We start from the raw sequence: 15,891 nt of genomic DNA, 5'->3' as shown, positions 1-15,891 counted from the left end.
TTTAGCTTGGATGTCAGGGGGAAATTCTTTACAGAGAGAGTGGTGAGGTGCTGGAACAGGCTGCTCAGAGAGGTTGTGGATGCCCCATCCCTGGAGATGTTCAAGGCCAGGTTGGATGGGGTCCTGGGCAGCCTGGTCTAGCATTAAATGTGGAGATTGGTGGTTCTGCATGTGGCAGGGGGGTTGGAGATTCATGATCCTTGAGGACCCTTCCAACCCAAGCCTTTCAATGATGCTATGACAATTCTATGATATTCATATCAGCAATACATCTTGGCAAGCAGTGTGAAAGTGTTAAGAATGAAAACTCTCTCTGCTCCTTAGCATTTTATCCCAGTAAAAGCCAGGGAATGAAAAGATAAGCAAATTTTTGTATGTAGGACATGAGCCAATTACAATATCTTTAGAATTACAGCTAAAATAATGGAGCTATTAAGGCTTTACATTAGGGCATAATTTTCAATGGCTAGTAGCTTCCATATATAAAATCTGCTAGAAGATTTTAGTCAAATGAAGAAGTCAAATTCGTTCTTTATATTTTCACTTTTATTCCTACATTCTTCTGATTCTTTCTTCTCTCACAAAGGCATGCTGCTTCAACTCCTGTGAAACATTTTACTATTTGTATGTGAAGGACTTGGTCTGACTAGCTGATAGCCAAATATTCTCATTTTCACGATGCATTAATCCTAATATTGTCAAGCACAACTTTCTACAGCTGATGCTATATGCAAAGTTTCAGGAGCTTAGCTTTGAAACTATCTGTCAAAAAAATAATATTTATTTCAGAGCTTGTGTCTTCCAAATAATCCTCTCACGCAAGTAAAAGCTTGCCAGCCTCCAGCTGGTGTGGGATCTTCTCAGATTTAAAATCCAGCCTTAACTGCGGCTACAAATACAAACCTTATATTGGCTTTTTGTGGGTTCTGAATGGCTTTCGGTGTTCTTGTTGACTTTGCTGAGTTTTTTTAGATATGCCAAAGTGAGAGTAGAGAAAGCTGCTTTTTAAGAAAATGGTTCATTAGGAATTTTGCAACATGTACGCATTAAAACCAGGAGAATTGCTGTATTTTTTTCTTCTTCCCAGAAAAACAAACAAACAGCAACATGTAATACATAAATTCTCTTGATGGGAAAATAGAGACTACTAGGATTGCCTAGGTACCAGGCATTTTGATAAGCCACCTGCCAGGTTAAGACATTCTTATATTGTAACCATGGCAATACTGCTGGCGTAAATGGGAAAGAGTGATTTGCACAGCCAGTAGGGATCAGGCACCTTAATGCATTAACTGCAATTGTTAGGAAATGTTTGGGAATAAATGTGTAAAATAGGTATAAAAGGTTCTTTTAGATTGTTTAGTGTTTTTACTTCTGGCAATATTTCTTAACAGCAGGCTGCCCTGTTTGTAGGACTAAGTGAATGTGGTTGCAAGCACTGGAACAGATAAAAAAAAATTGCTGGTAGAATTTGCTCTGCTGCTTTGCTTTTTGTGCTTTGATGGGAAACAACTGTTTCAATTTTAGCAATAAAAGTAAGGTAGCCCTATTCCTGTGTATCTGCTGATGTAAATTTGAGAGCTGGAGCAGTAATTGCAGAAAATCTGAAAACAGACAAACCTAGCAGAATTGGAAAGTTTTAATTAGCCTCTACAAAAATTGTCAGTGAGCTGGCCAAGGCACTGATACCACATTTTAACCCTGTTCTCCCTGTTCCCATATTGTTTTCTGTATGCCTTCCCCCCCACATTTCCTGTCACTCTCACATTTGCCTTTCACATGCCCCTCAGTCATGTGTGCTCCTCACACCTCTAATTTGCAGCTGCACTGCTCCATAAATAACGGGTTTGTTTTCTCCAAAGAGGCGATGATCTGATGATACACTGTCTTCAGCATCAGTGCTGACTTAATTAATTTCTACCCCTGCAACGACACAAGTGGTGCAGGACTGCAGTGTGAATCAGATCAGAAAAGAGATCCCCTTTGAAAGAAAAGAACTCAGCATCATTTCTCATCTGCTCCCCTTTTTCCAGCAAGGCTCACATTGTATCCCACATACATACACATTTGTAAGCCTGATTAAAGGAATATCTCAGTGAATTTTACAGAGGGCGAAACTGATCAGTGAGTACTGATTATGTCTGACTTTGCAGGCAGATGAGGGAAAATGTAAACTTACAAAATTGGTATTCATGCTCCATGCCAAAAGGCAATTTGTATCAGGAGTATCGGGAGAAAGAAGGGAGCCCTTAATGACCTATCTGTACATTTTGTATGTTGTGCTTATTTTCCTTTGGCTTACGAGCAGAATCATGTGACGTATTATTGTTTCATGATAAGAAATTGTTCTGATTCATTGCACCTTATTTTAGTGGACTGAATTCCCACTGACACACATAGCTCAAATCATTGCTCCAGGCTGTGGCCCAGTTATTGCCATCTTTTCTTTATTCTCTCAATTTTTATTGTCTTTCTCTAGACATTTTTGTTCTGGCCTCTCATTTCCCTCTTTTTTTTTTTTTTTTTTAAATCCCTTCTTGCTCATTTTTCATGGTGAATGCCAGTTCTCAATGGTTCACTAATTTGCCAGACAGCACTGTGCTTTCTGGAGCATACTTGTGTCCCCCAGGCTGTCATCTGTTGGATTCTGCATAAAGTAGTTGCTGAATTAGCACATGTATTCGCTTCTGAACCAAATCAGGGTATTTCTGTAGGCTGACGAAGAACTGAACTTTTGTACAGAATTAAGAGAGCTATGGCTTTTAAAACTATTGTGGCAATGGGAACGCACTTGCAGATTTGGGGCTGTGCAGGTTTTTCTGTCACTGTAGCTCTTCCTTTCTCTCTTAACACCCTGTTGTATGGAGCCCATATCTTAGGCAGTTGGGATAAATATCCAAGCCAAGGAAGTTCAAAGAATATCCTTGCAAATAATGAGAAGTTGCTCAGGGCTCCAGCATTTCTGCTTCCTTTCATTCTTCACCTCTGAGAACAGCAGAATTAAACCTAAAAGTTATCTGAAACACATAGCTGGAAAAAGAATGTTTTGCTTTTGATAACCTAAAATATGCAAGGCTGCTTTAAGGATGATTCTATCCCTCATAATTCTGCAGACACTCACAATTTAGGGCACAGTTCTCTGCTGAAAGTAGATTAGAAAAGTACTAAAAAGATCTGCTGATTCTTTCAGATTCTTTTAGTTTCTTGTGTTTGCTAAGGTGGGAAACAAGGAGCACTGAGGGCAGAATAGTAACTAAAATCAACAGACAGAAAAGATATATATAAATAAATGCAGAATCAGAAGATAATGGAATTGAATCATTTATAAGTTAAGGTCAGCAAATAGCACGCCTAGTTATTGCATTTGATTGTTATAAGTGTTGCAGAAGTTGATTTTGCTGCTTCTTGAAAGCTGTTAAGAAATGTATTTTTCCAAACTGTGCTGGTTTGGGACTGCAGACTACAGAGGAAAGCAGTAGTAGGCAAAAGCTTCCACATCTGAATAGGAAAGATACATAACCCAGTGTATTTTCACTGCCAGGAAATAATACAAAAACATTCCTGCCTGTTTAGTGTGTGTTCAATCAAGGATAGAAAGTCAACTGCTTAGCTGGAGCCTGACATAGATTTCCAATAACTTGCTTTTGCTCAAGCACAAACATATGACAGCGCTTGAGGAAAACCACAGAGCAAATATTTTATCATCTGAACATAATCTTTTTAGATTTCAGTGAGAAAACAGTATTTATTTATTTGGTTGTCTTCTCTCACCTTGCAATTAAGTCAAGTGCTGACACAGATTGCTGCATCATTTCTGCTGGAAACTGAACAAAACAAGATGATGGCTTCTCTAGCATTGTGGATATGAAAAAATAAAATTTTACCTTTTTAGTAGTAACAATAACAAAACCAGTACACAGAATTCATGCACGGCTATGTGTATTTCTGCACAATAGGTAGTCACTGTTTCACTGTGTATCTGTAAATGACAATCTAATTTATGTTAAAAATTAAGGCACTGTCAATGTACTATGAGAGATAATGGTGCCTATGCTAGTAGTAGGTCGATCTGTGTGTTTCCACCACCTGCAATGTTTTGGTTCCTTGGAGGAATGGGCTTGGCTTTAACATGTATCAGTGAGGGTGGATGGACAACTCTAAGGTCTTCCTCCCATGCGCACATTACACAGCTACTTTACATCACCTAGAAGTCTCCCTGATATTGTGCGAGGCACTCTTGCACAACACCTATCCTACAAGGCCTGTAGCCTGCTTCGGATGGCACTCTGAGTGCTTTCCTTAAGCTATCTGTTCATGTGCATGCTGTGATTTCACCATGCAGTGCTTCATGACTAGTTCTGCCTAGCAGCGCCTGTCAGTATCAGCTTCAGTTTCACGGAGACAAACTGCGATGGAGTCCACTCAAATGGCAGGGGAAGCATAAAAAAAAGCAGAAGTCCACAGAGAGCACCAGGCATTCCCTACTTGCTCTCCTGCTTGAGGGCATCGTTGCTGCTTTGCACATTGAGAGATTGTATAGACAGCAGTTGGCCTTCAGCAGTGTCTCCACTATGACTGACTTTAGTACAGCCCACACATGTGTCTTACTTCAGACATTAACGGGCTGCCAGCAGGACACTAATTTCTTGATGGTTTCTTGATGGAACAGACCAACCTCACAGCTCTAGGGTAGTAGCTCTCAGGAATTAGCACACATATTCTGCCCCACAAGGGAAAGCAAGCTAGGAGCTGAGGGTGACAGCAAGGTAGGCAGGGCAGTGAGCTTCCTGGGGGCACAGACCTGCAGCACGTCAGCACGCACCATGCTGGTGATGGGTCAGACACAATTCAAGACTACTAAACAGATATGCACTGACAAAGCAAGGGCATGGTCAAGCCAGGAAGTCAAATCATAACTTTGGGATCAGCAAGGCACGTGACCAATCACAGGCATAGTTCAGACTCAAGGATGAAGGCCCAAGTCTCAGTGCAGATCACATGCAAAGTGCAGGAGGACTCCATGCAGCTTCCCGTAGCTCCTTCTCACACGGATCTTTTCTCTGCAGCCTGATCCAGGGCTACAGCTGCATCTTATCAGAGGTGTACTGAAGCACAGGCAGCCAAACCTGATGAGGGGAGGAAGAAGCTGCAGAGCCTCTGGGTACACGCAGAGCCCTGACAGCAGCATGCTTATTTCCAGATTTCCATCCAGTCCAGAAGGTATCACTCTCTTAAAAGTAATCTTGTTAGAGACGAGGCACAGCTGTTAAGGGCTGGGATGTTTACTGCAGCCCGATGAAAGTCTGCAAAGCCATATGCTGTTTGATCCTCTGCTCCCTGGCTATTTATCAATTCAATGTCCAGAGGACCAGTAGGGTTGAGCTGTGCCAGCATCGCTGACAAACACAAGCCCTTCTGCTGGCCCTCTAAAGGGGCTTGCCACTGTCATAATTATGTGCGATTGCATTCTGCTGTAGTCGGTGATCTATTGTACCCTCGTAATCATTGCAGCGGTTTGTCTGTGCTAATGTTCAGATCACAATTGTCCACGTTTTGACAAGCAGCCACACATAGACTTAGGAATAGCATAACTATGTCATATATAAATGGCCTTATCCTGACAACCACAGTAGCTAGATAATTGTCTTTTGAAACCGGTGATGCTGCTTTTCAGACTGACATACTGCCGGCATGGACTATACCTTTAGAATCAACATAACCTGCATGCATTTAATGATTTGCAGGAGAAAGTGGGGATTGTGTACAAACCAAAAAGGTTCAGAATCAAGCAGACAGATGACAAAATAAATTAGAGCAGCCTGACAAAAATGCTAGATGTAGCCTTAGTGGAATTTCTCTCTCCTTGTAACACCACCTTAGCTACACAGCCTGTCAGTACAGGTTGTGTTGTTATGCCCAAGATTTCATAATTCTTAACAATTTCCAGGTTTCAAGATGTGAAGTGCCTACTGTTTCCTTTTTCCAACTCCTTTCCAAGCCTCAAACCTCTTTCTTCCTGATTAAAAATTCATTACTTCCGTAATTTTCCCTTATTCTCTTTACCCTGTGAAAAGCAAACTCCTCCTCCAGTTGCAGAACCTTGATTGTCCTGAGGTACACTGGTCAGGGTTGGCTCCTCACTCCCAGTAACTACCTTCCATTTGCTACCTACAGTTTAGGGAAGTTAATGACAGAAGAAGTATAAGCATTAAGACTGATTGCTGACTACCATCCTTCCCCTTCAGACAAAAAAAATGAGAAAACCTTCACAAGCAGTACTACATATTTTGATTGAAGTGCAGCAACAATACGTGCAGTAAAGTTGATCCTTCTCACTGCAGCCCAAGCAGATTAGATAATGTCCCATCACAGGACACTGACAGACAGACACATTTGTTTACCAGGGCCATCTAGAATATCCCTAAAGTTAAATACACTTGCAAGCTCCTTTAAGTTATGGCCCATGGCAGTTTTTTCAGAGAAAGAAAAGAATAATAATAAAAAGGCTCATGAAAACAATTGAGAAATTGTTCTCTGGAACCCCAGCACAGTCCTAGGAATACAGTGACATAAAGTGAAGGCTGTTTACCTTCGGGACACAGATCCTTTGAGTTATAAGTCCAGCCCAGGGTGGGGATTTTCTCTTCTTGTTTTCATTTAAGGGATCTGTTATCTTCAGATAATGTAATGTAGGAAGCATATTGAGGAAATAAAATTTGAGATGAAAACAGCATTCTCATCCTCCTGGGAACCTCTCATTGAAATTAGTGTTCAGGGTTTCCAATACACTGTTGGTTTCAGCACCATCAGGTTGAGGTGCATAATGTAAAATCCAGTGTTACTGCTTTCAGCTCTTGCCTATTTTTGCAGGTACAGTCATTATCTTCAACTTCCCAGTTCTGTGAGCCCACTGTTGAACTGGAATGCAGGGCTGGAGCTGGCAGGAGGGGGAAGTAGTATGAATCAAACCACAGAAGGGAACCCGTAGAATTGATGCAAAAATCAGCCACCTAGGTTTTGCTGCCTTGCCTTTTGTGCTAGTTCTGTCTGTTCTCTGCCTCACTGCTGCCCACAAGGAGGTCCTCAAGCAGACTAAAATTTCTCGTAGCATTATAGAAATAACCTCTTTGTCCTAGATTAGATTGTCCAGCAGTCAGGAAGTACAGGATTTCAGGCACATCTTCACATTCCTGTCATTATTTTGTACTGCAAAAGAGGGGCTGACTCATCTATCACCAGATCATATGTTGCACACGTTATGGATTTTGGGAAAAAATCGCGGGATCTAGTTGTTTTTTTTCTTAAAACAAGCAGAAGGTAGTTGATATCTAATTGAATTTCCCTTCTTAGCATTTTATATTTCTAATAAGCAAGGCAGATAAATACAGGATATGCAAGCAAAATGCTAGTCACACAGCATTGAGCATTAATACTTTAAACTGCGTTGGTTAGTAATCTGAACGTAATACAAAAAATCCCCAAATTGTTCCGCATAATTAAACACAGTTTAGAGGCAAAGAAAGCACAATAAGGGGTCAGTATTACTTTGGTCTTACGTTACACTACTGGACACTGTTTCATACTTGCAGTTATATTATAGAATCATAGAATCATAGAATCATAGAATCACCAAGGTTGGAAAAGACCTAAAAGATCATCCAGTCCAACCGTTCACCTATTCCCAATAGCTCCTACTAAACCATGTCCCTCAACACAACATCCAGCCTTTCCTTGAACACCCCCAGGCTCGGTGACTCCACCACCTCCCTGGGCAGTCCGTTCCAGTGCCCGACCACCCTTTCTTAAAAGTAATACTTCCTCATGTCCAGCCTGAATCTCCCCTGCCGTAGCTTGAAGCCATTCCCCCTGGTCCTATCACTAATGACACGAGAGAAGAGGCCGACCCCCAGCTCACTACAACCTCCCTTCAGGAAGTTATAGAGAGCAATGAGGTCTGCCCTGAGCCTCCTCTTTTCCTCTTCTTATATTAGATGTCACCTTCCTCCATTTTCTCCCTCTACCTTTTTAAACAGCTATGTTGTACCTTGAACATATCATATCTAAAAGGTAAATTTAATACTCTAAAACTTAATGAAACAATTGTGTTAAGATCTTATTAAAATATAAAAAACATCATGTGTAGCACTTGGAAGTTATAAAGTATTTGATATATTTTACTTATTTGACGAAGCTAAACGCAGTTCATTCTCCAGCTTTCCTCACAAGCTGAAACCCCTTGTAAAAGATGTATCAGAGTAAGTTGTTGTATATCACACTTTGTTTTTGGATGATTCAGAATTCTTTTACTATTAAGCCTGTCTCTGCTTAAAACACTGAGATACGCATTGTCAGAGATAAATCACAGATAAATGACTATCTTGCTCATCCAGCCTGCTCCCACATTAATACAGCAGCAGAACTGTCTCATTCTCAGGGCCTGGAGCACATTCTCCTTCTAGAAGTTCGGTTGTGCCAAGGAGTTTATCCGTCCAAGTCCAAAGTCAGCTTTGTGGTCACTAAGAGCTGTTGCAAAGAATCTAGGAGCAAGGCCCTGTACCTCCTTTCTTCTGGGGTCTATTTTTAAGCCAGAGCCTTTGCTTGGGCTGCATCACAGCTGTGCTGCAGCAAGGTCTGTACTTGGGCCTGGATCTCCACTGTCTGGACATGGTCCCAGACCCAGACACATCAGCTTGGTGTCTTGGCATGAACTTGGACCTGCATAGTGGCCATGCTGGATACCATTTATGCCTCAGGTCCTGATCTGGACTTATTACTCCACATCCTGGTTCCTCATGGTGAGGTTACTGCTCCTGCCTGTCTTGTTGTCGCTCTCCACTCTTGGTTTGCCTTCCCCTTGGATGCAACCAGCCCTTTCTGATCCATGATACCTTCCTGTTTCATTCCAAGAAGATCTGGTTCAGGAATTTCTTAGAACTTTACATAGGTGATTTACACACAAAACACTCTTAAATAGGACTGTCAACTACCCATGCATGTGGGTGCATTTGTGCAAGCCATCACAATAACTGAAAATTACCCTTTTTTCCTCTGCTACTGACATTTTTCAAAGGTACTATAAAAAGTTATTTTCTATAACAAATTATGAAGTTTCATGTCTAAGTTTAACAATGTTAGTTATTCCTCACACACTTTGTCTTTTAATCTCATGCTTTTCTATAGCTAACACTTTGAAACAGATGCTTGGAAAGAAAAATTGGAACAAGCTTTTCAACTTCACTGAAGTTATATCAAACCAGATTATGGTTTGGACACAAGAAGAACAGTGAGGGAAAGCTACACAGACACAGAGCCCCTTACAGGTGTGCTGGAGTCTAGGCTCAGTCCCTGTACAGCCTCAAGTACACTGAAGCTCATTACCTTCAGCAAACTCATTTATTCTAAAGGCAATGGATACAGAGATCTGCTCTAAGAATGTTTTATCATGAACAGTTGGTGCGGAGGGTCTTATCCCTCCAATTTGCAGGTTTTTGACTGCCTGGCAGGCATTGTATCATCTTGTGTTTTACAGTGGACCTAATTATTTACCTCACATTGCAACACAGCTGTCAGTAGCTAGAAACAGCAAAGATCAGGCAGTGCCCTCTGCTCATAAAGAGAAACATGCACTAATGGGAACTTATATACAGAAAGTATGTGTGTGTGTATATATATATATTTCAGCTTGCATGTGACTTTGTTAGAACTGATGCCTGCAAACCTTTATAAAAGACAGCACTGGTTACTACATTTACTTTATAGATGATGTTCTGTGCCATGACATAAACATATGCTGACTTAAATAGTCAATATAATTGCATGGTGATTTTCATGAAGATTTAAGCAAGCAAAAGTTTCCATGCCTTAAGCTAACATGAGGTAATGCATAAAGTCTGTAATTCTCACTATGCTAGAATCACAGAATACGAGTTGAAAAGGCCCAAGTTGAAAGGGACCCATTAAAGACTATTGAGTCCAACTCCTGGCTTCACAGGGGACCACCCAGACTTCAAACCCCATGTCTCAGAGCACTGTCCAAACACTTCTTGAACTCCATCAGGCGCGGTGTTGTGACCACTGCCCTGGGGAGCCTGTTCCACTGCCCAGGCACCCTCTGGGGAAGAATCTTCTAATTCCTAATCTGGACCTCCTCTGACACAGCTCCATGCTGTTGCCTCAAGTTCTGTCACTGTCACCAGAAAGCAGAGATCAGTGCTGCCCCTCTGCTCCTCTCCTGCTCCTCTTGTGAGGAGCTGCACTTGCCATGAGGTTTTCCCTCAGTTTCCTCTTCCCTGGGCTGAACAAACTGAGAGACCTCAGCAGTTCCTCATAATCTTGTCCTCCAGCTCTCTCACCATTTTCATAGCTGTCTTTGGACAGCCTCCAATAGTTTTATGACCTTTTTGTATTTGTTGTGCCCAGAGTACTCAAGGTGATGTAGCACCAGTGCAGAACAGAGTGAGACAACCCCTTCTCATGCCTAGTTGGCAGTGCTGGGCCTAATGCACCTCAGGGTACTGTTGTCCATTTTGGCTGCCAGGGCACACTACTCACTCAGATTCAACTCAAAATGAACCAGAACTTCCAGATCTCTTTCCACAGGGGTCCCTTTCTCCAATCTCTTGTCTCCCAGCCTGCACATTTATGTGCATTTATTCAGGACTGTCCTGTCCTGGGTGCAGAATCCAGTACTTGCCCTTGTTAAACTTTGCGTGGCTGGTGATTGCTCAGCACTCTTCATTCATCAAGATTTCTCTGCAAAGCCTGTTTTTTTTTCTTGAGGGAGTCAACAGCTTTTCCTAAATTAATTTTATTTGCAAACTTACTTACCTAGCGTGCATTCAAGTCCTGCATACAGATCATTCTTGAAAATGTCAAAGAGAACTGTCACTAAAATGGAGCCCTACCGAACCCCACTAATGACTGACTGCCAGTCTGATATAACCCCATTTAATATAAACCTCTGAACCTGGCCTGTCAGCCAATTGCTCACCCACCGTATTATGTTTTTGTCTAGCTGTATGGTGGACATTTTGTCCAGAAAGGTACTGTGAGAAACAGTATTGAAAGCTAGGTCATGCTCTATCCTTTACTAATTGGCACTTCTTTTTGAGCTACAACAATGTTTACAGTTTTTTCTTGATCATGTAATGTGCAGCAAGGTCAGACTCTAAATGAAAGGTCATTTTATTTCCATTTATTTTGCATAAGTGAGTGAACTGGCACTACAATTCTAAGTACCTACTGGTGTTTTTCCATGTCAGCAGCTGCTACTGTTCAGTGTGCAATACTGCTGAAATACTGAGTGTGACCCAGCCACTAATATTTCAGAGTGAATTTCTTGCATTATTATACTAGTTTAATAACTTTGGTACAGGTATATTATTTTAGCTCTTATTAGTTCTTCTTAGTATTACTTTACAAAGCTCATTCCATCTGAAGTGATAGGGGACTGTACAAACTTTAAAAATCCCCAAAAGTCATATGGTTATTCAGTCCACAAAAATTATGGCTGGTTGAGTTGTCTCAGTTTATGGAAAACTAGGCAGGTGGCTCTGGCAATTGCTATGTACAATATACTTTCATTAAAAAAAATGTGTCATTGCAGTTTCCTAGTTAACTTTTTTTTTTTTTTTTTTTTTTTTTTTTTTTTTTTAATGATGAGCACATGGATTAAACTTTCTGTGAGTGTGATGCTTGTTGCTTTGGGATTTTGCTGGAAGAGTCAGCATGTGTCAATCAATTTTAAGGAGAGATTGATTATTTGAGGGCTAGAGTATATTCTTCCTGTCAGTGCTCCAGAGCAGAAAATCTTCAAGAGTTATTACATGTACAATGTAATAAATTGCTCAGATTCATCCAAACAACATAGGTCTTATTTCCTTCTTCTGTGTCAAACTTGTTGCAATTGATTAAAAAGTGTAATTTCTTGAAAAACAGCAGCCAAGAGGGACACCATATACTTTGGTGACAAAACTTTTGTCTGAGAGTGTGTATCTCTATGATATGTAAGAAAATTCAATGCAGCATGAATGAAAGAGGTGTTGGTCAGTACAGCAGAAGTCACAGCTTGTGACTTGAAACCATTGAACCACTTACTTGTGACTTGCTGTCACAAGTAAAATTTCCGAGTGATCTTTAGTAAGCACAGCAAAGCCAGGCTTTCAGATGGATAAAGAAAAAAAATAGCAAGCTTTGACTTGGAGATGAAAATTAAAACATCCCAAGGATGAGAGTGACCCATGAAGGGTATCAGAGCTAGCAGCTAGGTTTTGAAATCTCCATATACTACCAGAGAACTAACATTTGGCACTGACTGACTACAGAATTTCCTTGATATGACTGACTAATGTTAACCTTCAGTGTTTTTCAGAAGGTAGCTGCACTCACCTGCAGGCAGAAACCTTGAGCACCAGGACTAGGGTTAGCCCTTTCTTAACTCATGAACTGCTCATGTTGAAAGGCTGGTTATTGCTCAGCTGGTAACTGAGCTAACTAGATACCTTTAACAGTAGTAATGTATCACAGAATTATAGGGGTTCGACCTCTAGAATTCACCAAATCCAAACAATTTGCTAAAGCAGGTTTCCTACAGTAGGTTGCACAAGTAGGGATCCAGATGTGTCATTAATATCTCCAGAGAAGGAGACTCTGCAACCTCTGGGCAGACTATACTACTACTCCATCATCTTGACAGTAAATAATTTCTTCGTGTTAGTACTGAACTTCCTGTGTTCAGGTTTCAGCCCATTGCCCCTTGTTCTATTGTTGCTTGCAACTGGAAAGAGTCCACCCCATTGACTTGACTCCCACACTTTAGACATTTATAAACAGTTATGAGATCCCTTCTCAATCCTTTCTAGACTGAAGAGTCACATATGTCTCACTCTTTCCTCACACAGGAGAAATCATCTTTGTTGTGCTCTGCTTGACTCTTTCTACAAGATTCCTGTCTGTTTTTGAATTGAGGAGCCTAGAACTGGACACAGTATTCCAGATGTATCCTCACCAGGGCAGAGTAGAGGGGTAAGATCACCTCCCTTGACCTGGGGTCAACGTTCTTTTTAAGGCACCCCAGGATATAATTGTCCTTCTTGGCCACAAGGACACTGCTGGCTCATGGTCAACCTGTTGTCCACCAGGACCCCCAGGTCCTTCTCCATAGAGCTCCTCTCCAGCAGGTCAGCCCCTAACCTGTACTGTACTGATGCATGCAGTTATGTCACATTTAAAAAAAAAAAAAAAATATATATATATATATATATATTTGTTAAGAAGACAGACCATAAAACTCCATGTTCATTTCAGAACATGGCATTTTTGAGCAAAGCATTATAAGAGACATGAACACAGAACGAGCCTTTTATGCTATCACTCCAAGAACTTCTCATCCCCAACACTCAGCCTGAGGACCTGGAAGGAGCTCTTTTCTCACACAACATCAATTAGCAATGCTACTACTTTTACTTATATATATTTATACTGTTCTCTTTGCAGTATTATTCTTCCTTCTAGAGAAGAAGCAGGCTATTGGCCAACAACATCGTTCCTCGGTGGAAACCCCCATCAGGGATGCGTGGAGATGCCTCGCTCCGCCTGGCTGCCCTGACCGAGAGGTCCCAGGCCTGGGATAAACCGAGGCAAGAAGCACGAGGCGCAGCACCTCGTCCCGGCAGCGCCTTCTTCTCCGCCCTCAGCTGTTCCCTTCTTCACCATGGCGGCGGCGGCTTCCAGGCAGGCGGGCTCCCTCTTCCACGTCGCGGCCGCGCAGGGGGAGGGAACGAGGCTGGCGCCGGTCGCGGGTATTGTTCGTCTCTGCGTGCGCCGCCTCCGCCCCTACCGTGCGCCGGAGAACTGGCCGGGCCGGGTGCCCGGAGAGGGCATAGGGGTTGGAGAGACGAGCGGGCCCACTTCTCTCCTGCAAGCGACGGACTCCTCGCGGCTCCCGGCCCCGCGCACAGCGGGTGAGCGGCAACGGGAGGCGCCATGGCCGACAGGGCGAGAGCGGCGCTGTCGGAGTCGGGTTGGTAAGTGGTGCGGTTGGGCCGCCCGGGCCTCCACGTTCCGATAGGCCACGGCGGGCCCGGCGCCATGCCGCGGGGCAGGGGAGCTTCTGCGGGTGGCGGGGCTGCCTCGGTCGCGGCCGAGAGTCTTTGTGGGGAGCTTAGGACGGAGGTGCGGGGCTGTGAGGGGTGGTTCTCGTTTCTTTTGTTTGGTCGGTGACTCGCTTCTCGGAGCTGCCAGTTCTCAGCGAAGCACTCATGGTGACGTTCCTCCTCTTTACGGCTTGAAGGCAGGAGGCAAAGCCCTCTGCGAAGGGGCTCGCCTCTCCTTCCCTACTGCCTGGGATTTGTCAGGGAGCCACTTGTGCTCGAGGTGATGGGGGAAGGCCTTTGGTGACCCCGCAGAGTGGGACCCCCGCGGGCAGAGCCCTCACAGCTCTCCTGCCCGGGGTCAGTGCGCGCCTAGGCTGGGCCCACGGTGGCTGGGCCTCGCGTGGCCTAGGCCGGGCCCAGCTGTGGTGTGAGCGCAGCTCTGCCTTGCTGTGGGTTGTAGGACTCAGGACCTACTGGGATACGCCTTCGTGGGCTGTGTTTTGCTGAGATCTGCGTTGGGTTGGTATTAGTGGGATCCCAACTGAAGTGCCAGGAGGGATGGAGCTTTCTGGTAACTTCATTACTTTTATTTGTTCTGTACTGTTGGAACCCTTTCAGCAGAGAAGGTAAGATTGAACAAGTGGAGTTAAATTAGGTTGAATACACACTTGAGGCTCGAATCCAGATATTCAGTTAGTCCTAACTTGGACATTTTGTTTCGGTGTTGTACTTTCCAAATGCTTAGCGCAGTCTCCACATCTTATTTGCTAGCCTGGAGGTGTTGTGGCACTGTTGACTGGAAGCCGATTTATTTCTTCATTTATTTTATTGATCGATGTGATTCACTTACTAGTTACCGCTTTGTCTCCTTGACCACTTGCGAGTCTTTAACAAAACAAAAGCTTATTGTTGACTGCCAAGGCACGAAACAGCTTACTTTGGCTGTAATTGAGAAAAAAACGGTTAAAGAGAAACATAGTTATTTCCAATGGCATTTTCTGGGCATTTTTACTGTGACGTTAAACTTAGTGGTTTTTCTGAATTGTATTTTCATTTATGGCTAACACATAAGGCATTAAAACAGGCATTGAGTGGTTTGGGTAGTTTCTACAGAATTGCTTACTGATAATACAAACCAGACAGAGGAAATTTATTGTCTTCAGGCCTTCCTGGCTGAGTGTCTCATGTTTCAGAAGCCCTGTTCTAGAGTATACAGTCCTATGATTCCTTGCAATTGGTGAGTGGAAAGAATCAGAACTGTGCTAGTTTTCATAACATCAGCTTTTTTAAAGGGAGCTGTTGGCCGTAATTTGACACACCTCTTCTCTTCTGATTGAGCTCCATAAAAGAGAAAGTTTCTATAAGAGTGATTTTACTTTTATGATTTCTTTTCTTTTTTTTCTACTATATATCCCAAGTTTTATTACACAGCTTTCAGTTATTAGGCGTTTTACTACTTTGTCAGTCAGAAGAGTGCGATTGTAGACTGCTTTTAGTTTTGGCAGCCAAATATGAGGTGCCTGTGAAACTTTGTTACTCCTCAGTGTTTTGCCTGTATCCCCTGTGGCATATTCAGTTGAATGGCAATGAACATTTGTTATTCTTGCAGTTATGCCAGGTGTGAGCCAAAGGCAGACTGAAATATGATCTGGCAAGCAGTGGGCTGATTATGGGGTCCTCTGGAGTTATGCCCTGGCCTAGTTGCATTGGGAAGGGAGATATGAAGGAAAAGGAAATGAATGCGTATATTTCTGAGTAACATGAAGTGTAGTGAAAAAAAAAAAAAAAAAGCTTCAGG

The 15,891-nt window shown here is 42.7% G+C and overlaps 1 protein-coding gene across 1 annotated transcript in view; it reads left to right on the top strand.

The window, feature by feature from the left end:
- Positions 1-13,856: 13,856 nt before the first annotated feature.
- The window catches only part of TDRD3 (tudor domain containing 3), a 95,947-nt gene continuing 93,912 nt past the window's right edge, over positions 13,857-15,891 (top strand). Inside the window, exon 1 of the mRNA XM_052705589.1 lies at positions 13,857-14,024. Coding sequence (XP_052561549.1) covers positions 13,984-14,024 — 41 coding nt within the window. The 5' untranslated portion in view covers positions 13,857-13,983. The remainder of the gene's footprint in view (positions 14,025-15,891) is intronic.

Source organism: Tympanuchus pallidicinctus, unplaced genomic scaffold (assembly GCF_026119805.1).
Source record: "Tympanuchus pallidicinctus isolate F22 unplaced genomic scaffold, pur_lepc_1.0 scaffold6, whole genome shotgun sequence".
In the NCBI taxonomy this organism is placed as follows: domain Eukaryota; kingdom Metazoa; phylum Chordata; class Aves; order Galliformes; family Phasianidae; genus Tympanuchus; species Tympanuchus pallidicinctus.
The sequence above is the reverse complement of the archived record's forward strand: the minus strand, read 5'-3'. Positions and strand labels throughout refer to the sequence as shown.